Raw genomic sequence first — 23,900 nt, 5'->3', positions numbered from 1 at the left:
CTATATATGTAGTTATTGAGCTTACTCGGGTGGAAAGAAGAAAAGTCTTTCAATTCAGCAAAACATTACACTTTTGCTTTATTTTCTCTTTCCGACAGCCTCTGTACAAGTGAAACGCTCAGCACGTCTTAAAGACTACATTTCCCAAAATTCAGCAGGAGGACGTAGGCGCTTCTTCATGTTTTGGCAGTTTCTCACCGATAAAGCTACACGGATATAGAGCCTATCAAGGAGACAGACCACCAGGATTTTTAGTGGTTATCCACGACAAAGCTACGGTATTCAACCTTTTTATTTTGTGGGGTTTTCTCTATTAAGAAAGAAAAACGGGGTTTACTCCTTATGCGACTGATTTGAAGCGCTGCTAGTGACTAAAGAAAAATCCTGACTTCTGTCAGCTAACTACTTACCATTCTAGCTAGTTAGCCAGGCATGCTAAAACACATCGAGTAAAGCGACGCCGAATAGAGCGGAAAAGATTGACGATAAGTGGCCTGTTTGTTTTTAAAAAGCTACAGTCTCAATGTTCTTTGTGTCGTGGCTGTGTCGGAGCTGATGTCAATGCGATTAACACGGCGTAGCTACTTGGAGCAACTACAGCAGCACTCTCAGCTCCTGCTGTTGGCGAGAAATATCTCAACTACACGTGAGATTTAGATTGATTTAAAGCATATTTGAGCGGGTGCTGGACTAAAATAGCCGCACCCTGTGTCAAAGCTAACAGAAATGTACGGAAAGCGGTAACCAGGGGTCAGGTAAACAATCAACTTTAGGATTAGCTATCAGTGTTTATTCTAATAAGGGGCTTGGGGTTGCTCTTGTTCAACTGCTAGCATGTGATTTCCTGGTAATAGATGGTTTGTTTACCTCTTAAATCTCAAAGTTTGACCATTGCACACCTGACTCCGCATCGCCCTTTTTATTCTTTGCCTGACATATATATGTTATGGCAACAAATGATGCATTAAAAATGAAACCAACTGGTGGATTTTAGGGGAATTCTGTCTGCATTTTTAATCAAGAGTGTGACTCATGTTCCTTACCGCTATATATCCACAGTCACCGGACAGGAACTTGCATTTCTGATGATCCAACTTCCACAGACAGAAGGGAGAAAGATGATACTGCTTAACCTTCATGATGACAGCTCTCTCTCTCCCTGTGTGTGTGTTTTTGTAGATGCTACTGACTGGGCAGTGACTGTCAGTGTGAGCTGGTTAGTGCTGCTTCACAATGGCGGATGGAAATGATGATGATGTCATCCACCTGGCCAGCTTCAACGTGCACCGGAGCCAAGGTGGGACTCATCACTGACATGCACTGCATCACATTTTGTCACATTACAACAACAAAAAGGGGGGGAAAAATAGTTGAATGCATGCTTTCTGTGTTTCATGCTTTTATCTGTGGACCTCAGTTATTAGACTCTTAGTTAGATGTATGTCTTGACTTTCACTAGGCCATTCCAGCAAATGAATTTCAAGGTTTCCCCCAGAAAACTTGCTAAGCCCGGTGGTTGGGTGCCATGGCAGTCATTCATCCAGCGGCCCGTCTTGTTTTTGTGTTAAAAAATGTTTAAAGTTGACAGGAAATTTGAAAATATCACTTGATAATTATGTGTTATTGGAAGAGTAACACCTGAACACCAACTATAAGGTCTTAAAAAATGCAGACATTTTAAAAAGACATAAATAAATAATCTTGTTAAGCCTGGCGGGGGAACATATAAAGCCTGGTGGCCCGCCAGGCTTATACAACACTGGGGGAAACCCTGAATCTGCTGCGTGTTTAGTACCGCCTTTTGAAGCTCTTTTGCAATTTGAGCCAAAGTCAAGTTGAAAAAAACCAAATAAATAAAAAAACTAATCTTTTAATTATTTTTATTAAAATCAGACAAATTACTTACACTGTGTGATATCTGTTTGAATTGCATCTGTAAATCATTTTTAAAACATTAGATGTTTAATAAAGGAAAAACATGACATTTCTTTCATGTTTTTAGGGCAATTTGTTCTAAGTTCTTGGTTTATAAAATAGTAGCAACAAGAACAGGATATGGGCTCAGTAATTCTTCTGAAAGTGCTTCCTCTGTTCACCTGAGTTAAACGATCTGCTCTTCTTTTGAGTAAAGGTAGTCGGTGACAAAGAAATGAAAATGAAAGCAATGAACCGGTTTAATAAAAGACGCTTGCTGCTTATTTTAAGATCCTAATCTGTGAGAGACAAGTACAGCCCTTAGCATGATGATTCCAACACCGTGTTTCACAGTGAGGATGGTGTATTCAGGGTGACGTTGGCAAGGTAATTTCTGACACAGGCATTACTTTTGGAACGTATTTGTGTGCTTAACAGATTTGTTTCTGTTTTTTTGAGGGGACAAAAATCCATTTTCAGATCATAGAACAAATGTTAATATCCAGTTTTCTATTTTCAGAAACAATCCGTCCAAACCAACTGGTGTAAAGATCTATATATTTGCTACAAGATTTTGACGTATTTTTGTGCTTATGTTTAGAAATGTGTGGCTGTACATCACTTAATTCACTTGTAATTGATCAATTATTGCTCAGTTCTTTTGACAGCTATGATCAATGCAGTGGATTGTTGTCTTGTAGCGTTTAGTGTGCTATGTTTGCTATTGATCCAGCGGTGTGTGTGTGTGTGTGTGTGTGTGCACAGGCTCTCGTGCAGGTCAGAAGGAGTTCATCACCATTTCCGACGACTCGGATGAAGAGCCAGTGACCTTTTTACCCGGCAGTCCGGTTTTAGTCCCAGACGATGGCGATGACGACGACGTCAGCATACTAGAGGTGACTGACATGTCCATCAGACGCTTTATCTCACTTTTTTTTTTATTAATGTTTTAGGTTTATTTCTGCTTATGTAGCATTTTCCCTTTGTAGATTTGCTGTGTTTGTGATTTTCTTGCAGGTACCGCTTCCGGCACGCAGGAATATAATCCGCCAAGCAGCCAAATGGAGTGGGATCTTACACAACCCGGGTCAAAGCAGCGAGACGGCCGCCGCCGGGGACCTGGGCTCCGCCGCCTCTACCTCCAGAGACATCAGGACGAACCAGCCGGCCACACACACGTCGACCACGGCGCTCCCCACCCCGGCGTTGCCCGCACAGCTTCAGCCAAAGCACCCCGCATCTGTGCGGTTCCGGGACAACACGCCGGCCCGTCCCGCCGACACCCCGTCTACCTCTAAGCCGTCTGGGACAGCCACCGTTTTTCAGGTTCAGCCGAGCACGTCGGGACCCCTCCCGGGCCCCTCGGCGTGCGTACTGCGGCATCAGCGATGTGAAGCTGCAACCGCGGCGTGTTCCTCCACCAAGCCTCAGGAGACGGCGAGTACGAGCGGACGCGCAGCAGCAGTGCACGGTACTCAGGCCAGTACGTCGTCTGCGCATGCACGGACTCAGCCGCAGCCGGGCACGTCTGCGCAGCACAAGGTCTTCCAGATGAGCCTGGTTGTGTTTCCGCAGCCGCCCAGCATCCGGGCGTCGGCGCTCATAACCCAGCCTCAGCCGCAGCAGCGGCCCATGAACTTCCCGTCGCACAATCAGCCGCAGGGCAATCTGGTCCAGATCGAGCCGCAGCCCCTGGCCCAGGCCCCCGCCCAGACGCCTCAGGCTGCGCCCGTCGTCCCACCCGCGGTTCTAATCGCCGCCGCCCCAGAGAGATTAGGTCCTCCTGAGGCGGGCCACCGGATCATCCTGGGGAGCCAGGCGCCGGCGGAGGCCGTCCCGGATCCTCCGCCGCAGGCCTCCGTGGCGGTGGCACCCGCCCACGAAGTCCGGCCGGCCAACCTGCCGGTGCCCCATGACGGAGGAGGGGCTGCCGGGCTCGTCCTGGCCCCAAACCCAGAGCAGGTAAATCCAGCGCCAGCTCTGGTGGCCGTCCCCCCTGCACCCGAGGCCGTTCCCCAGATAGAGGACGCCAGACCCGGACCCTCGGCACCGCAGGGCGGACTGGACCAGCAGCCTCACGTTAGAGCCCTCATCACTGGAGTTGTGAGTATCTCACACACTTTACTCCACCCAACAACCATTTAATACCCCGAAAGTATTCATGTCCATTAAAGCTGCAGTTTGTAGCTTTTACTAAAAGATGATGATTACATATTTGTTCAAATTGTCACATTATGAGACAGAAAATCTGTGTCCTTGGTGTGAAGAAAGATGCATGTGAGAAAGTGGTGGAGATAATTGTAATCACGATTATTTTTTTAATATTCCAACTAAATATCTTCCTGTTAAAATGATCCAGTCAAAGTCCAAATCCTAAAACCAACAGACAATCTGAGGTGAGACGTGAACATAGAGGCTCTCCATTCAAATTGGAGTGGATGGTAGAGATTTTATACAAAATTTCTCCATATTTGATGAAGAAATGCATGGCCACAGCATGACTCCACCGCCACCGTGCTTTACAGTGGAGACGGTGTGATCACAGTGACGTCATTGTAGCTGGATTTATATTGAGATTAAATCCCACACAGCTGGACTCTATTTAATGATCAGACAACATCTGAAGGCAGATTTTTATATTATTTTTTTCATTTTTTTAGGGGATCAGAATAAATGGTAATGAATACCATGCTTAAGATTTTTCTTTCAGAAGTTGAACTTTATGCGTTATTTTTCTTTCATATCGACATTTCTGCACTACTTTGACTAGGACCATGACATATTGTCCGTTTCTCTCTCTCTCCTCCAGCTGGATTTACTCCCAGACGTCCAGGAAGCGTATGTAGCAGAACTGATCCTGAGGAATAATGTGAAAGACTTGAATGTGTAAGAAGCATTTACATTCCTATTGTAGGAATAGTAAATAATTAATTAATGAGAATTCGCCTCTACGTTTTTTCGCCCTGGTGTGAAATAATTTAAACTCTGCGTCGTTCCGGTCGCAGGATCTGCAACCTGCTGCTGGAGAATCCAGAGTATCCGAGGAGGGAGGCGGCTGCAGCCACAGCCGCTCCCACCAGCATCCTGCTGGAGTCAGGAGACGTGCAGGCGGAGGTGGGTGCCGCTCTGTTAGCCCTCCCCTCCAGAAGGTTCCACTTCATGTGGGATTTCAGTCGCTGGACTCAAACATCAGAACCTTTGTTCCAGAAAACCAAGTGGTGGTCCAGTTCTGCTGTTTGATTTTGGCATCAGCCAATAGGAACAGCTCAGCACCAAAAAAAAGAATTAAAACATAAAAATAAAGAACAAAAATAAACTACAAAGAACATTGATGTTGTCTTTAAAAGAATATTTCAAAAATTAAATAATTAAGGTGCTGATGTCTTAAAAAATAATAAAAAAAACAAAGTCAAGAAAAATAAATAATTAAGAAAAGTACTGCTGTCTTTTAAAAAAGCAGTAAATAAAAAAGCTTCTGGTTCCTTAAAAATAATACAATAAAATAAATTAAGAAATAAAATAATAATAATAAGGTACTGCTGTTGTTTAGTTCATCGTGTGCTGACGCTGTCACTGATTACAGCACGTCCTCTGAATCTGGAAAAAATTAGGTTTCATTAAGAAAATAAATTGTTTTTCCAAAATTTTTGCTACTTAGGTTAATTTTCAGCACCTTCCATCACTTTCTGGCACTCCTGGTAAAGGAAAATAAATATTCTCTTGCAGTGCAATTTAGAAAAATCCAAACTTTACTTTAAGTACAGAGGGGGAAAATGCAGTTTAAAGGAGAAATCGCTCCCCCCACTTGTTTTCCATGAGTTTGTTTGCGCGTCAGTCACTTATCTGAGAATAAAGGCCACGTGTTTTTATTCCTTCAGGTGACCGAGGACCTGTTCGACTACGCCAAGCTGAGCACGGTGGGGCCCATGGTAATCATGCAGGCTGCCGACTTGCTGATGGCAGACTTCAGGATGCTCAGCTGTCAGGACATCAAATGGGCCCTGAACGCCCTGAAGGGACACTATGCAATCACACGCAAGGTACCGCTGCTGCTCTATTCCTACTTCCCACCTCGCCTGTAGCCCATTTCATCTCCATCACATGGGGGTTTGTATTTTTTACCAGGCCTTATGTGAAGCTCTGAAGAAGTGGCAGGAATCCGGCGACTCGTCCGGAAAGAGGCGACGGAGCAGGACCTCGTCGGAGCGCTGCTACATCGATTTTCACTTTGAGCACGGTAAGGATAATCGTTTTCACAGCCCCACTCATGGGTTGTGCAGGACGGCGTGCATTCTTTCTTGCCGATTAAATAAGTCGCAACACGAACTGAAAAACAGGTTCTCAGTTTGACGGGCGTCTCCGTTTGCACCCCAGGTTCTTACAAGTTGGACAGAAGGATGTATTTTCTGGAGAACGACCGGCGCTACTGCAGGACGTACAACAACCTGGAAGGTTCTGTCCAAAAGGAGCTGACGTTCTACCAGCAGAAGGCCAAGGAGTGGGCAGAGGTACACAAACCTGTTTTCTGGACTATTAATGGCGCTTCATCTCTTTTTATGTTAAGTTTTTTTTACCTTTCATGGTCAATTGCTGCTATAAAGACCATCAGTGACATAAAAACCGTAAGTAAAGAGTCCATGATGAGGTTCCACAAGGTTCAGTTCTTGGCCCATTTTTTTATTTTACTTTCGTACTTCAGTTTATGCAACATATTTACGCAGCATTTTGGCTCCAAAGCTGTCAACTATACAACAGAATTGATCAAATTGCTTAATATAAGTACCCCTGCTAATAATAATAATAATCATCATCATCCTTCTCTGTCTCCAGCACGAAGACTTCCTCCTTGCTCTGCAGGTCAACGAAGATGAATACAAGAAGGTATGAGGCGCATATTTTAGCTCGACTGACTTTATTTGCTACAACCCAGTGCTTCATTTGACCAAACGGTTCCTGGTTGCTTTACTGTGGTCACTCTGTTTTATGTGACAAAGTTGCTGCTGAGTTTAGTGTGCGTTTGTTTCAGATACAGGACGCCACGTCTTTAGCGTTCTGCTACTTTGAAACGGCAAAGTGAGAAAAAGACGACCTCGGTTTTCAGAAAGTTCAACAGGACACATTTTTTAAACAAGATTACTTTCATGCCTCTGTTTTGCGTTTCCCAGATTTCCAAGAATAGCTAAAAAAAACAAAAAAAAAAACAATCAGAAGTTACGTTATAACCATCATATTGTTCATATTGTTCTGAAAGCAGATGAGGTACAGATACGTTCTTGAGTCATCCCGAAGGCCCTCCTCAGGATGAGCGGCTTATCTCACTTAAAAACTAAACACCATTTTAAAAAAAAGAGTTCACTCTTGCCACAGGAGCACAGCTCGGTATCCAGCTTAACAGTGTTCAGCACCTGTTGGACAAATACTTGAATGAAGTGTAAATGGAAAACAACATCACATAATAGCTCCTATATCTATAACTCTGTCAAATTATTATTTTGTATGTTGACCTCTCTCTCTTTCTTTTTTTTTTCTTAAATAAATGAATTTGATCTCAAATATTTCCTCTTGTTTTTCTATCAAGATGTTGTCAAGCGCCGGAGTTTGGCGACTCGTGTTGGTAAACGAAGGCTTGTTCTCTCCACAGGACGGTCAGCTGATCGAGTGCGGCTGCTGCTACGGGGAGTTTGCCTTTGAGAAGATGACGCAGTGCTCGGACGGACACCTGTTCTGCAAAGAGTGCCTGGTCAAATACGCTCAGGAGGCCGTGTTCGGCTCCGGCAAGGTATAACCCGCCTGTGGCTTCAGTAGAACGTCACGACGTCTCCACGGCCTTGAAGTGTTCTTATGTGGCCGTCAGAAATTCCAGGATATTTTAAGGTTTTGTGTGTCTTACTGAAACAAAAATGATGTGAAAGTGACTGTACTTCTTGTTAAAACTGTTTTTAGTAACGGCGCATTTGTGTTCAGATTCTGCAGCAGTAGGAGCTTTAGGGCCACATTGTAGGATTTTATTTTTAATTGTGAAAAAAAGTTGTAGAAATATGAGAGTAAAGTCGTAATAATAATAGACTGAAGTAGTAATTTTACAGTAGCTCACCATGACCACACCAGCCCTTGTGTAGAAACATGGTGGTGACAGAATCATGCTGTGGGGAATTTCTACCAGCTGTTGGTTGGACCTGAAAACAGGGGAATCCTGGAAACAACATGTTGAAGATGTACTGCAAAGAAAAACGTGCAAAAGTGATAGACTTCCTCCAAAGTACTGGAAGAGGTTGAATACAAATGCGTGCCACACTTTTCAGATTTTTCTTGAGGAAAAAACATGAAATCCGGTTTTTCTTTATTCCACTTTACCTTTAAGGGTTGTGAATGCTTTTAGTCGCCACGGTAACGGAACAGCTGCTCAGAGTTTTTCATCAGATGCATGTAGAGAAGCTACGGGTCCCGGTGGATAAATCGCAGCTTTGCAACAGCCGGAAGGTGTCGCTCGCCGTGACGACAGGAGTCTGTGTTTTTTTTTGTGTTTTAGTCAGAGCTGAGCTGCATGGAGGACGGCTGCCCGTGCTCCTATCCCATGTGCGAGCTGCAGAAGGTCCTCCCCGACAACATCCTGTGCAAATACAACGAGAGGCAGGCGGAGGAGGCGGTGGCGGCCACCTGCGCCGACGAGTTAGTGAGGTGAGGCACTTCGTGCGGCCGGACCCCAAAGAAGGAACTGCAACAAATGTGTCTGGTTTTCTCACTTCCTGACCCGTCTGTCTCTCTCTCTCTCTCTCTCTCTGTTGTTCTCGGCTCTCCCAGGTGTCCGTTTTGTAACTTCCCGGCCTTGTTGGACAAAGACATGTCTCTGTTTAGCTGTCCTAACCCGCGCTGCCGCAAGGTCAGTCCACCCGCTTCTACCTCTGCAGACCTCTCTTTTAGACCTCTCATGAAAATCAAAGTCCAGACTCTGATTCTAGCCGTCATAAATTACACCAGTCCAATCAGAACGAGAGTGATTGACGAGACGCCTGCTGGAGGGGAGAAATGGTTCCTCTCTCGTCCTCTGTTTTTTTTTTTTTTTTTTCTTATCTCTGCATCTTCTCCTGTCTCAGGAATGCAAGGTGTGTGTGTGCGTGTGTGCGCGTGTGTGTGTGGCTTTTTGTCCAGTGAGGTTATCACAAGAATTCCAGTGAAATGTTTTATTGTTTGTGAGAAAGAAAGTGACAGAAACTCACAAATATGCTGCCAGTTGTCATTCTTGCGACATAATCACAGCCTTGGTGTTTTGCTCTCGGTCAGTCCTCGGCTTTCTGCTGGTGGGAATGTTTCCCACATCTCCTCCACAAACTCTTTTCTCTGTTATTGGATAAGAGAACATTGTTTGCATCTGTCCTAAAAGTGTGTATTTTTTACTTGGTGGCTTTGGGTTAAAAGGGCAAGGCCTCTGTTAGGTAATAGCTACTTACTGTGTTTTTTTTTTGTTTGTTTGTTTTTGTTTTTTTGTTGTTGTTTTTTTCAAATAATTGTTAGTTACGCAAGGTTTTTTTGTCAGACCACTTAAACTTTTTCACCTTTTTACATGTTAGATTCTCCAATTTCAGTGTTTAAAGTCACAAACCAGCAGAAAATCGTCATAATTGTCAAATAATAGTGTTCGAACTCGTCCCCCTTTACTCTGATCCCAACAATAAAGTTCCGTCAGACGTTGGTAATGGTCAGTCTCTGTTCTGTGAAGGCCTCAGAGGTTTGTTGGAGAACAAACTGGACATCTCTTATTTTTTTAGGGCTGAAACGATTAATTGTGATTAATCAATTATTGATATAATCGTCAAATATTTTAGCCATTAATTAATCGCTAAGTGACTCAAAAAGGTCTTCTTTTTTTTTTTTTGAAGAACAACATTCTCAGAGCAGTAATTGAGCCAAAAAAGACTTTTTTTAATGTAAATATATTTTACCCAGAGCACCTCAAGTGGCATTGCTTCAGCTCCACCTGGTTTAAATTCGGTAAAGAAACAAAATCTGCTGATAAGTACCTTTTACTGTCCAATTATCAATTGGTTAATGCAAAAAAAGAATAAATTAATCTTTAAATGATCAAGAGTGGACTATAAGGAGCGCTATGCGATTACATTTTAGGCAAGAATATATTTAGTTTTTTTAAGAAAGGAGTTGCTTGTTTATTTGTGTCTTTTAATGTATTTCTAATATATTTTTATCCAATTGTTCGATTACTAAAATATGTGATAGTTGGAGCTGTGCAGTTTTTTTTTTTTTTTTTTTTGGGGCTAGCTTGGATTAAAATTTAATCTTATGTTAGGATGAACTAGATCTTAATCCAGTGGAGAGTCTGGGGTGAAATGTTGAGGTTTACAGTTTGACTGAGCTGGAACTTCAGAGGAAAAAAAGAACAGACTCAGATTCTAATCCAGAGACGTTAATCTGGTTGAGACGTAAAATAAAAAGGCCTCCAGGTGCGCCTCCACCCCCGGTATTTCACCTCGGATCACCTGGGTGATCCGAGGTGAAACCGAAATCGTCCGACGTCTTAGTTTCCCTTTTGCTTTTTTTCCGCCTTGCACGATTCTGACATTTAGTTGCAGCAGTTTGTACAGCAGTCAGGCGATCCACGGCGTTTACCGTAATCGGCCTCTAGGTGGAGCCAGAGGTTCACTGATTCTCCTGCACAGGTTGGGTTTCCTGCCCGGCTTGCTCACTCCTGATCCAGAGCAGGAAAAGTTCGGCAGACTTCTTCTTCTTTGGTTCTGATTCATCGCTAATTAGCATGCTTTAACAGTTAGCAGCAGCTGGGATGGGCTCAGAGAGAACCGCATGCTCTGTCCGTTTTAGGCTTTGTTGTTTTGTTCCTTCTTGGCAGCAAGCTCTGGCCTAGTAAAATGTTCTTCTTTGTTGTGTGTAAAAACATGAGGGTGTGTTTAGTTGTTTGGTTCACACACACATAAACACCTGAGTCCGTTAAACAGATGCAGGGACCGGTTCCAGGTAGGTCCGATGTGGCCCCACAGGAGGTTATGTAACTAACACACTTCTGTTAAGCCCCGCCCACCCAGCCGCCTCCCATTGGCCGGCTCTCCTCTGGTTTCTTACTGGTTGGGGAAGCTGCTAACATCATTTTGAAACCCAGATTCTCCTGTGTGTGTGTGTGTGTGTGTGTGTGTGTGTGTGTGTGTGTGTGTGTGTGTGTGTGTTAATGCGATCCACATGTGTCTGGGCCTTTTTATTTGCTGTCAGAACCACTAACACAAACATGTGGAACTTTGCAGAGTCTCTACTTTTAGCTCTTGAACTTTTTTTTTAATGCATAATTTACACCAACTGGGTGCATAATTGTCACAGTAAATCATTTCATCCCATGATAAATTAAAAGGAGCTCAATAATTTCCATTTGCCTGATGTGTTGTTTTCCTCTTTCCTCTCGCTCTTTCTGTCAGAAACAGGCTAACAAAAGTCTCCGGTCTCATCGACCCGCTTTTATTGAAGGACTGTTTTGTTTACAGAGACTCCATAATTCATTTTATTTGTTTCTGTTTAGCAGACATTTAAAGTGATGATGAATATTTGTTAGAAATGAAAGTTTGGGAGTGTCTTCTTGTCTTATTTTGCCTTTTACTTGAAAAAGGTCTCAAAGCAACAATATAATCGTTTATTGCGATAACTTCTGGGGCAATTTACCATCCAGCATCATAGTAATTGTGAAGCAGAGGCAACTTTGGAGGTCAGAATACCTCCTTACGTGTGTTTAACGGGATGTGAATACTTTTATAAAGCACTTTAACGCTCTTTGCTTCTCGTTCGATCTCCAAACGCCACTGCCTCCGTCTTGTCGTGTTTTCTTAATTTTCTTCCTTCAGCAATTAAACGCTCACCTCTGCACAGCCTCAATGCCCCATCTCAATTGGGAGCGCCTCAGACGGCCTGCACTGCCTTATAAGGGCTGCTGCAGCACTAGAGAGCAGCGTGGGAGGGGAGAAAAGATATGAATGAAACCGGGCGTAGGGAGGGGCAGAGCTGAGGGAGAGGAGAGGCGAGTTGGAGCAAGTAGTAAAAGAAGGCGAGGCTTGTTAAAAGTGCAAGGTTCCTTGTTTTGTTTTTTTTTTAAAGCGAATGTGTGTTTTACCTCCGGCACACCTTTAGTGACGTACAGGTGAAGCACTGCGGGGCGGACGAAGCCACGCCCCTTTAAGGTCGGACCCTGACGTCGTTATTTTTAGCCGCGCTATAAGAGCTCAGGTGTCTTCCTGCTTTTCAGTCGCATGGTTTCACTCTCTTGTGTGGCTTTCTCTCTTGTGTTGCTTTTCTTTTCGCTCTCTGTAAACCCACTAGGGGGCGATCTTTCTCTACTCCGTCTCTTTTTTTTCCTCCCCTCCTCTAGCTCTTCTGCCCCTCTTTGTTTGATCCTAGGTTTTTTTTTCTCTCTCTTCTCTCTGCTGCAGACCGGTTCCTGTTTCCTCCCTCCTTTTTTTTTTCTTTTTTTGTTGTCTTCGCCGTCTCTCTCCTTCTGCAAACGCCAACAGTAATCCAGTTCCTCACCCTTTGGCTGAACCTGCACGCCGCACAGCCGCGTCAGGGAAAAATACTGTTGGCGCAAATAAGAAGCAGATTTGCGCAGACGCGCGTGCTCAGGCGGTGATTAAAGCATGCAGAGCCAAGGCGTGACCGCCTCCCCACGCAAAGGTCAGATTGGATCTCGCCGAGCCGCATCAGCTGTCGTTCAATATTAGATGAGCGACTCAAATATTTATGGCAGCACCACTTAGCTAAGGGTTAGCAAGGCGAGGGGAGCCGTCCGAGGCGTGCACGTGTCGGCGCCCCGGCGAGACAAAGCAGGCCGGAGGATGGAGTTTGTTCTTGTTCCTAGGCAACCGAGCATCCTACAGCCGCAGACAGACGTTTGCGGCAAAAAAGGAAAAAAAAAAAAAAGAAAAGAAGCTGCACCTAGATGTCTGTGAATGGGGTGTGTGCTGCAGTGGCCACGGCAGCAGCATACAGAGCAGATGCTAAAGGGTGGGGGTGCTGCTCTTAATGCAGTGCCTCTGGTTTGGCTTGGATTTGGAAGATGTCAGAGAAGATGGATGACATGTGATGTGGAACTGCAGGTTTTAGAAACAGTTACCAAGGTGACTGTGTGGAAGGAGAAAAATATATAGATTTCGCACGGTGGGATTTCTTTTTCAGCTGATAGCTCAGCAAACATGTTGGAGAAATTTGGTAAACTTTGTGGCCCACATGCAAACAAGCCGTCAAAGTGAAACACGGATCATCCTGATGGGTGGGGCTGGGGGTGGGTGGGCGCTTGTCTTCAGCAGGGGTACGGATACAGCTGGACAATAAATCAATAACAATATCTATCGATATTGATGGATAAATTTGTCTAGATGTAGAATATTCAACAATTTCACTGAAGTCCCATCCAGAACCGCACAGCATTCTGGGAGTTGTAGGCAGAGGAAAGGCTTTAGTCTCGCAAACACTCAAGGCTAGCTAGTGGCATCGACTAACTCACTCGCTCTTTGGTTGCCTAGCAGCAACCTGTTGAGTAACCAATCAGTAATTATCGATATCAACTCATATTGATTACAAGAACGTATCGTTTAGCAACATAAGCTGGGTTCAGCCTCCAGCAGGACAACAGCCATGAAGACACAACCAGGGCTACAATAGATCGAAGCATTTTCATCTGGTAGAACGGCCCAGTCAAAGTCCAGACCTAAATCTCTGGAAAAGTGATGTTCATAGATTCTCTCTGTCTAGTTTGACTTTCTTCAGACGTTTTCACAGAAAGAAATCTCCTGACCTGCTGCTTCACTCGCAGCTTCTGATTGGTTTCGTCGTTTATCTGGATCCCCGTTAGCCATTGCCGTGATGATGGCTACTCTTCCTGCAGTGCACAGCATTACGAAAAACAACCAAAAAAAACACATTCATCACAAAAGCAGTTACACACACTTGGTATCACATTCGTAAGGCAACATATTATTTCATAAGTGTCCAATTTAAACACATTTTAATAAAATCTCTGGTGGTTGTTGCATTTAAAACCAGATAAAGGACGAGATTTATACATTCTAGTTCCTCTAAATGTGACAGATTTTCATCCGGTATTCCTGCTATATACTGGAGGAGTAAAACAACCTGTTAAATCATTCCTTGTGTTATATGTGTGGCAAGCATTTGGGATCTTAGATGCAATGTTTCAACAAAAAAAAAGAAGCTTAAAATGGCAAAATCAGCCTTATTTTTAACCTATGTCCGACCAAAGCCCTGTGCGTGCTGAAAATATTTATCTGTAATTTGGTTAGATGTTCTCCTCTCCCTGATTTCTCATCTAATTTTGGTTTTTGTTGTGGTTTGTTTTTCCTTTAGGAGAGCTGCAGGAAGTGTCACGTCCAGTGGAAGCAGCATGTGGGAAAAACCTGCGAGCAGGTTCTGGAGAGGGACGAGATCCGCATGAGAGTTCTGTTGTAAGTTCCCTCACACGTCTGCTTATCGTAGCCGCTCTGTTAAGAGAACCTGCATTTGTCAGCTTTCGACCCGACGGAAACCAAACACCTCTGATACAAACTTTTATTTGTCTAGATATTTTGTTTTTCCACCCATTTTGACACTTTGTGCGCATTTGGATTCGAGTCCCGGCTCATTTTCCCGTCCGCCGTCCCTCTCTGGCAGGAGAGGACGCTGGGTAAACAATATCAGTTTCCCGGACGACGCTCCGGGAAGCAGCCGTGCCGGCGGGCCAGCTGCTTCCTTTCGACCCAGAAGGCTCAGAGGCGCCACTTCCTGTTTTTGGAGCAGCTTTACTTCCTGGTGCTGAAAGACACAGGAAGAGATCTGGTAGATGAATCGGTCGTCCTGTTGTTGTAACGGGACGAAACCAGGCGCACAAGAGGACAGCTTTTGCACTTTCCCACAAGAGTGGAGGTCTTAAAAAGTCTGCAACTTCATGCATCTGAAATTAAGGCCTTAAAAATGTCTTAAATTTATTTTTCTGTCCCGGCAGGACGATTTACTCTCATATATTCCATGTAGAAAAGTCTTGGAGACTTTTCTGTCAGGCAAAAGTTTGAGTCACACAGACGTCTTCGTTACGTTCTGTAATCCGAAGCGGTTGAGGATGCCGCTAACTAGCTGGGTTTAAGCCCTTGTTAGCTAGCTAGTGAGATTTTTTTTTTTTTTTTTGTGTGCAAAAGTGTACTACTGGTTTTTAGGACAACACCAGACTGCCATTGGCTCACTTCTGTTGCCAACTTGTACGATGCTACAAAGCTTCTAGGCAACAAACGTTTGGCACTACTGTATAAAATATACAACTTTCTTTTCATATATATTCATTATGATTCAGGTCCTAAATTTCATTCAGAATGGTCCTTAAAAAAGTCTTAAATTTGTATATATGTATAAATAAGGCCTAATGTCTTAAATTCATTAGAAAATAAGCAAGTTGGCCTTAAATATGTTTGCTACAGATCTTAAATTTTGTTGCAGCAAAACTATTCAACCTCCTACCTTCTATGTAGTTTTTCTGTCAGGCAAAAATTTGAGTCGCACACAAACATCTTTCTTACGTTTTGTGACTCGAGGTGCTTCACGCTAACTAACTGCTAATAAACCTTTGCTAGCTGGTGTAAATTATAGCCAGTTGACTGAACAAGGTTCATCTCATTTACCGGCTCACTTTTATTGCTAATGTTACGCGCATGTTAGGCAAAAGAAAAAGTTTGGCGCTGATATGTAAAATACTTGATTTTCTTTTCTACGTTTCTGTTGTGACCCAGGTCTTAAATTTCATTCATAGACGTCTTAAAAAGTCTTAAATTTGAGTTGGTGGAACCTGCACGAACGCTGCGTCGTTATTGTGAAGTAAAAACCACGAGTGGTCGCAGACTGTGTTGAAACGATCTTTCTGATCTCGCTTCGCTGTGAAAACCGTCACCATGTCGCCGTTCTAACCGCAGCGAGGAGCGGATGACGGCGGCGCGGGTCAGGAAGTGCGTGAAGTGCGGGACGGGCCTGGTGAAGTCGGAGGGCTGCAACCGGATGTCGTGCCGCTGCGGCAGCTTCATGTGCTACCTGTGCCGGGAGCCCATCACAGGCTACAACCACTTCTGCCAGCACGCCCGCTCCCCTGGCGCCCCCTGCAGGCACTGTCGAAAATGCTCGCTCTGGACCGACCCCACGGTGAGTCCGAACGCTAACACCGTTTTTTTTTTTGTTTGTTTTTTTAGCCTGGTATCCGTCTCCTCGTTACCCACAGTGCAGCTTGGCTGCAGCTTCTCTGGCAGCCAGAAGCATCATTTAGCTCCCAGCCGGCCAATAAGCTGGCACGGAGCTCGCCATGGCAACGAAGCCAAACGACGGGATTAAAAGTCGGGCCTGTGAAGATACGCTGAGGGGAGGCGGCTGACCTCTGACCTTCACCAAACACAAGCCAGACGATCTCTGAAAACAAAAAAATGGATTGAAAATTATTATTTTTTACAGACTTTTATATTTATTTATATTTACATATGTATATTTTTCCATCTCTGGCTCTGGAATTTACTTTTCTCATTTTTCAGGTTTAAATCGTTACAGGAAAAAAAGAAAACTGAGAAATTAAAAGTGTTTGATTTGTTTTGTTTCCAGACTTTTTTTTTTTCATTTTCTAAAGTTCAGTGATAAGAAAGATCTTAAGGCATTTAATTTTTGCAAATTTTTTATTCACTTTCTTATATGGATATTTATTTTAACCTTTTTTTTATTTATTCATTATTTATCCAATGTACTTGCTTGTTTTGTTTTTAGCCCCTCGTGGTGCTTTGACAGCATCCTTTACCTTTAATCAGCCAAATTACACCCTGATTTTAACGTCTCACCACCGGTTTTTAAGTTTTTTAATGTTTTTAACAGATTTTTCCTGTTTTTTGTTTTTTGTTTTTTTTTTGACTCAAACCTCTTTCTGTCAGAGTTTCAGGCTGGCGCTGCTCCTCTGGGTCTGGTTAAAATGCCGGAGCTCTGAAACTGTTGTGAAACTTAACAAGCTTTTGTTTATGGGATCCGTCTTCAGTGTTTCGTAATCCAGTCTGTCAGGGCTAATCTTTTTAGAAGCAGCTGAAGTAAATTAGCTGAAACGGCTCTTTAATACTCTTCTACATTGGCTGCCATTTAAACTGTTGTGTCGTCTCACAAATTGTCAAACGCACAGAGAGAAAGAGAGACTGACAGTGTAGCATCTTCAACCGGAGACCTTTTTTTTTTGTTGTTGTTTTGCTGAAAATCTAGAAATTTGAGTCCAGGCGTTGGCGTTGATACGTTGGCATGACGATGTGTTGCACGCTCTTGTTTTGGTTGAATCTTGTGATTATTATTTTTATTTTTCTGCTATCATGAGGTCAAAAGGGGGAACCTGGTAGTTGCTGTAGCAGGTTTGACATGAAGCTCTTTCTGTTTTACTTCTGCAGCAAGATGACGAGCGAATCATCCAGGAGATCCAGAAGGAGGGCGAAGCTGAGCTGAGCAAGAAGTGTGCAGGTGAGTCAGCAGGACGGGTTTCTCTGCCGCTTCCCTCGACTTCGCGTCTCTGTTTTCTAAAAGATGGGAGAGAAAAGATCCGGACTCCCAGGATGATTTAATCTGACGTCTGAATGAATTAGGATTTTGCTGACAAATTAGTTTATGTCAGTTGAAAATGTTAAACTTATTAAATTTGCTACGCTTCAAAAAAAAAAAAAAAAAAACAGTCCAGAGCTGAAGAAGCTGGTAAACCTTATTCAGATGTATTGATAGAAAGTTGAGAGGAAGGAAAACGTTTTACAAGTGCACGAGCAGCAGCGGTCACATAAGGGTTGAGAGAAATTGTGAAAATGGTTATCTGTCCATCTGTCATACATCTATTCATCTGTTTACTCATCCAGCCATCACTCCTTATAAATCTCTTATTTTCTTCTTCTTCTGTCAGATAATTCAGGGAAGAGGGTCGGCCCGCCCCCTGAGGCCATCAAAGACTCTAAACGGCCCCGTGTGGGTCCGCCCCCGGAGAACCCCCCCCAGCCCAACGCCCCGCCCGCCATCCCCCAGGCGGTTCAGGCCCCCCTTTTCGTCCCCCCTCGCGCCCGCTACCACCCTCCGGCTCCGGCGCCGCCGCAGGGCCGGATCTACCACCCCATCATCATCCCGCGGTTGCCCCCAGCGCCCTACGTGCCCCCGCTGCAGCACGTGCCCCCCCTGAACAATAACAACAACAACCAGCACAACCACAACCCGCCCTTCATGGACCTGCCCATGCACTACGGACCCCCACCACACTACTACAGACGCTACTGAGAGCGCGGTGAGTCGCCGCCCCGTCCCGACCGCGGCGTCACAGCCAGGCTTCCTCTCCACGTAACAAGCACTGAGATCAGAACTGCATTAAAGACGCAGCTCTGCTCTCCTTTTAATTTGCCTTCTGCTGACTTCTGTCATTCAAGAGGACGTTCCCGTTTTACTTTTAGTTTTTAGTTTTTTTCTCTCTCTGTCTCTTTACAGACCCGAACCGAATCGACGGACCGCTGAGGCAGATTCTGTCCGGTTTCTACAGATATTTTTGAGTAATAAAATTGTATAAAAGTGGAAAAAAAACAACAACAAAAAAAAAACATATTGAAGTTTAGCATTCCCTTCTGTATTTTTGTCTAACAGGTGTGAATTTTCTAATAATAAAGTTTTCTTCACGATGCCTCAGAATTCCGCCTCCGCCGTCGTCTCACGCAGGAGGGAAGAAAAAAAAAAGAAAAACAAACGAAAAAGAAAAACGGGCTGAGTCACAAAAACCAGACCAGGGGGGGCGCTCTCCTCCAATCACAGCATTCGCATTGGCGCTGGCGTCGCAACGTTTCTCAGAGAGCGTTCTCCTTTGTTCAGCCGTGTGTGTGTGAGTGTGACGGATCACTTGGCGGCACGCCGCCTCCGGTTCCATCATGGAGGCTGCTGCTGCTGCTGCTGCTGCTGCTGCTGCTGCTGCAAACACAAAGGAACCTCCGCTGCAGCCCTGGGCTCCAAATGCTGTTAGTCACAGATTGCATGAGGAAGAGGAGGAGGAAGAGGCTCTTCTTCTTTCTTTTTTTTTTGCTGCTGTTTCGGTTTTATTTATGCATGAGCCAGAATTAGATTTTAATGAGATTATTCGTCTCTAAGGAGCAGCCAAGTGAAAACGACTCCAGCGATCTGCACTGCGTTTAGAGCAGACGCCAGAAGAGCAGAGAGAGGAGCGCTGCAGCGATTCTGATCGGTTTTCTACCCTTTAAAAGTTATACAGTAACCTCATGGCCCTGACCTTTGACCCTGCGAACATCCACGAAGGTCATCATCCAGCTGTTTGGAAGAAAACCCTCAACCAGCTTTTCTCCAGTAACTAAACTAACTTTCTTTTTGGGGAATTTATGTTTGAAAAATCAAAAAATTGAGGGGAAAAGAAATTTATAAAAAAAATAAAAACATGTGCCTCTTATCAATTCCCCACAGCATGATACTGCCACCACCGTGTTTCTATAGATGTGGTGTGTTCATGGTTTCATGTTAGTTTTCTGCCTTGCACAGCGTTTTGCAGTTAGACGCTGGATTTGATTAGCGTCTAATAAAATGTTTTTATTTTTTTATTATTTGATTCCCTGAGTATGAATCGCTCATGTAGCAACTAAAGGAAATCATGAATGAAAAGGAGCAGAAAGAAGTATAAACTTAAACTTTCAGACATTTAAAATACATAAACATCAGCTCATTCGCTGCCGTGTTGCTTCATCAAAATCATTTTCGGATTTCTTTCAAATGTGAAAAAATATTCAGCTCGTTTCATTCCATCATCACTATTCTGAATCTATATTATTTTAAAAATTGTGTAGGTTTTTGGTTTGTTAAATTTCATTCCGCAATTTATCTGTTCCCTTTTTTTTTTTGTTTTTAAGCCCCTGATTATGCTGCGGGGTTTCCCAGATGAGGCTCCTGGATTACGGTTGCAGAGAATTAAAGAGAATTATCAGCTAATGACTTTGTTCATGTAGTCAACAAAGGGCCTTCTCGGCTGATGCGATTAGACGAAAATAAAGGACAGTTCCACCAATTCAAGCCGTCACTCATTCACACCCACTGCCATAAAGACTGAAAACACAGAGGATGGAGTTGGATTATCCAGAACCTTTTCTTTATTGTCCAGCTTTTGAGCGTCGACAGGAATAATCTCTACGGCATAAATTAGATTTATGCTAAAAACACATTAGCCGTCTATTCTAGATGATATTTTAGGTTTATTTTGAGTTCATTTGTATTTTTGGATTGAAAATATAAAAGTCACTTTAAACTCTGAAGCACTTTTACAATTCAAAAATTTCACGTTTCTCTGTTCTGTTAGCATCTTGTTATGCTAGGATTTTTATTAGACAGACAAAAGATTTGCATAATCATTGTAAAAACGTGTGTAAGTTTTAATAGATGCTATGCATTCATTCCCCAGAAGCTAATAGAAAAACTTCTGCTTGGCCCAAACTGCTGCTCGTTCCTGAACTCTGAACTTCTTCATCAGAACGTCTCCAGCTCCGTCACGGTGTGTCCCTCAGGGTCGTGTGTTCAGTCCTTTGCTAATCTTCCTGTTGAAGATTCAACAGTGGGAAACCTGATCATTAAATGTGCAAATGGCGCCACAGTCTTATTATGCCTTTATATCGACTTTATGATTTATTCAGACTCACACTTCCTAAAGAATCTGAACATAAAAAAATAAACACTATATTTGCTGTAGACTCCCAGGATTTTTAGGTTTGATGTTTATCTTTCAAAACCTGATATTAAATAAATTATAATAAGTTAAACCAGAAGATGTTTGTTTCTACGCCAGCGTCAGCTAACCTTTAGTTCTCTCGTTCAGGATCAAATCTGGCACCAAATCCAGCCTCCACAATGAAATGTGTAAGTCGAGCTTCCAGTACAGTAACCTTCATCCTCCATTTTGAAAGAGCACTCGGCAAAAACAAACAGGCTTTTCATCGAACCCTGGCTCCGGACCTGGAGCTCTCAATGGCTCTTCGATGGCCCAGATTAGAGCTTTTTGTTCTGGGAGAAAACACGAACCAGACGCGACCCACATATCTTCTGCGACACCTGAGATGGACAAAGCAGCTCAGCGCCAGAAACTTCCTGCCATTCAGATCCGCGACCACAGCGGCGGTCTGCGCTCATGAGCAAACGACCTTGAAATCCTGAAGGTCAGCGCGGGCGAGATTCATGTCTCACAAGGACAGCTGTAGATGACGGGTGTCCACACATTTTGGTCTAAAAATGTAAAAAGTGATTGAGAGCCACAAAATTTAGATTAAAACAAAAGATTACATAACTCACTTTTACCTGCACAAACATAAACACAACATTTAAGTAAAATAGAGGTGTGATTTCTGGAGAACAGGAAGTTCTAAATCATCATAAAATCTCAAGTTTTTGAATAACATCTATGTATAAAGAACTGCAAACTATCCGAAATTATGTTTTTTCTCATATTTGTGCTATTTTTTTCAGCAACAAAATCTCTGTTGCTGCTTTATTTAGCTGAGTTTACTAAATGGGGGCTCCAGTTACTGGTCCTGCTTACTATGATGTCGAATTAAAATAAAAGATAAGTACTTTTTTTTTTATCCATAGTAGGAAAAAAATTCTCTGCTGAATTTGTTTTTATTTTTTAACTGCATCAACTTCTGAAACCTTGAGGTGGAAAACCAAATATATGCCTTTTTTTTTTGCATCACGTTTGTTGGGCCACACAAACTTCCCCTGAGGTACCTCAAACGGCCCGTGTGCCCCATTTTGGACTCCACTGGAGTCGATGAACGTGTGTGTGTGTGTGTGTGAAAGCTTCCTCCTCTGGGACCGCTGGTGTCTGCCAGTGTTTTCCCCCCTGGCCCCGCCGCGCCGCATCCCGCCGCCTCTGTTTGTGTCTGTTATTGTTTGTGTGTATCTTTAAATGAGGGGATGTAAATTTAATGAGCGGCGCTTTTACAGCTGTGAGCGCACAGAGCAGCTGCTCATGTCTGCCTCGTCTCCCTCTGATTAATAGGTGTGTTTGTCACAATAAAATGCCTTTCTGACAAGGAAGTGCAGCATTAAACATGGACGAAAAAGCAGCTTATAAAAGTATTCATATTCCTTGAATGTTTTCATATTTTGTCAGCAGCTGGATTTGCACTGAGATTAGGCCTCATTTAATCGATTTGCACTCACAGACACGCCGCACTTCTCAGTTTTTCATTTGTAAAAAATGTTTTGAAAATCATTTTCTTGTATACCACTTTGTACTTATTTTTCACATTAAATTCCAATGAAATATATAAATTTTTGTGGTTTTAATGTGACAAAACATAGAAAACTTCAAGGGGTGTGAATACTTTCGCGAGCCTCCGTGTACACAACCACTAATACAATAAATTATTTTTGCTACAAAGAAGCGAAATCCCATTTATTCAACTTTTCGTGCCAAGACGACTATACGTTTTTTTTTTTTTCAGATTTTAATATCTAAAAATCTCAAATGAACTCCCACTGCCACCCAGGAAAACACTACGCCTGCTGCAGAGGTGAAAGCTCGCAGAAAGTCTTTGATTTGCATTAGTGAGTCATCCTGCTATTCATCTCCCACGTCCCCTAAAGAGATTAGCGCCTGACCCACTGACCCGGAGCCGGACCTGCGACTGTCTGACTGGGGAAACGTGGAGGCAGATTCGATTAGAGCGCCATGGAGCCACGTGGTCGATATGATGAAAGGCAGACGCCTTCTTCTTCTTCTTGATACGAGCCTGGAGATCGAGGCGCCCCATATCTCGGGCGCCCGCTCGCAGCTGCCGTCTCCATGGCAACACTGATGCCGGACGGGCTGCAGAGGAGATGGCGGCCATTCTGCCTTCAGCCTTCCTGATCTGAGCTAGTCGGCGTTTTAGCCGCAGACCGCCGCAACCATTCCTGGGAAATGGGTCACATTTTCTGTGACTCATCTTAGGAGCTGAAAAAAAAATGGAGGCCGGGATGAAGGATGGATGGAGGGAGAGAGGACTGATGGGAGATTAGAGGAGGAGTTTTTGTTTTCAGCCGTGTCGGTTGTTGGTCCTCTGGGATCTGGGAAACAGATTGGGGAGAAATGCTCTGGAGGCTCCATCCCGACGTTACCACCTGGATCTTTCAGAGGGACGCACTGCCCCCCTTTCTCTCTCACACACACACACACACACACACACACAGCTCCAGAATAAATGTTTCAACACAAAGGCTCTATTCAGGAGACACGGAGGGAAAAAAAAGTGTGTGGATCTCCCACATAAATGTGTGCGAGTGGGACAACACATGAGCCGCTGTGGTCAGAACCAGGAGGGAGGCCAGTATGGAGCTAAATCGTGGCCATAAAGTTTGTTCAAAAGTAAAAAAAAAGAAAAAAAAGGAAAAGGTTGGCATTTGCACAGGTATGCAGACAAATCAAAAATATGCTTAGGATGTTTTGAAGGTTAAAAAGACTTTTTGTTCTTCTGCCGTTTCCTCAGCTGAAAACTTGAACATTTAAAATTAAATTATAACAGCTGGGCTTTCTCCTTGTATCCAGACATTTAGTGTGAAAAATGCAAGTTGGTTTAGATTCCACCACTTCACTTCAACCAACCAACACAACAAAGTGCAAGTAGAGGTCAAACAGTTTCCATCTGCCAGTGGAACTTGTCATTTTACTAATATTAAGGAATTATTCACTTAAAACAAGCTCATATTTTTTGCTAAAAAGCTACATGTAAGCTATCGTTTCATTTCAAGTGCACCAAAACATTTGCAGTAATGGGACAAAAACCAAAATTAGACCAAACATACTTTGTAAGGTTGTGTTTTTACAGTGTGGAAATGGTTTTAAGCCATGTAATTTATTTATTTTCATAAAAACTGAAACCTAAAAACAAAAGTAAATTATTAGTTTAATTAAAAAATAAATAAATTGTTTCAGTCATGTATTTTTT

The 23,900-nt window shown here is 43.4% G+C and overlaps 1 protein-coding gene across 2 annotated transcripts; it reads left to right on the top strand.

Annotated features, from left to right (window-relative positions):
- The first annotated feature begins 149 nt into the window (after positions 1–149).
- Positions 150–18,618, top strand: rnf216 (ring finger protein 216). 2 transcript variants are annotated; one of them, XM_015047451.1, is made up of 18 exons: positions 150–278; positions 1,180–1,297; positions 2,680–2,810; positions 2,932–4,017; positions 4,724–4,800; positions 4,920–5,028; positions 5,793–5,954; positions 6,040–6,151; positions 6,289–6,422; positions 6,745–6,795; positions 7,556–7,693; positions 8,444–8,592; positions 8,716–8,794; positions 14,281–14,378; positions 15,870–16,092; positions 17,355–17,424; positions 17,852–18,223; positions 18,421–18,618. In XM_015047451.1, the coding sequence occupies exons 2-17, from the start codon at positions 1,234–1,236 to the stop codon at positions 18,214–18,216; spliced, it is 3,048 nt and encodes a 1,015-aa protein (XP_014902937.1). In that variant the 5' UTR covers positions 150–278; positions 1,180–1,233; the 3' UTR covers positions 18,217–18,223; positions 18,421–18,618. The 2 variants fall into 2 exon arrangements, with proteins under 2 accessions (XP_014902937.1, XP_014902938.1); XM_015047452.1 differs by lacking the exon at positions 150–278 and adding an exon at positions 546–646.
- Positions 18,619–23,900: the final 5,282 nt, after the last annotated feature.

The sequence above is a fragment of the Poecilia latipinna genome, unplaced genomic scaffold (assembly GCF_001443285.1).
Source record: "Poecilia latipinna isolate Pla-1442-1.1 unplaced genomic scaffold, P_latipinna-1.0 Scaffold827, whole genome shotgun sequence".
Lineage (NCBI taxonomy): Eukaryota > Metazoa > Chordata > Actinopteri > Cyprinodontiformes > Poeciliidae > Poecilia > Poecilia latipinna.
The sequence above is the reverse complement of the archived record's forward strand: the minus strand, read 5'-3'. Positions and strand labels throughout refer to the sequence as shown.

Bases quoted from the DNA above. Each gene is read 5' to 3' on its own strand.
- rnf216 (XM_015047451.1), top strand. From the start codon at position 1,234: ATGGCGGATGGAAATGATGATGATGTCATCCACCTGGCCAGCTTCAAC. The intron at 1,298-2,679 runs GTGGGACTCATC...GTGTGTGCACAG, and splicing joins CAACGTGCACCGGAGCCAAG to GCTCTCGTGCAGGTCAGAAG. The intron at 14,379-15,869 runs GTAAGTTCCCTC...TTCTAACCGCAG, and splicing joins ATCCGCATGAGAGTTCTGTT to CGAGGAGCGGATGACGGCGG.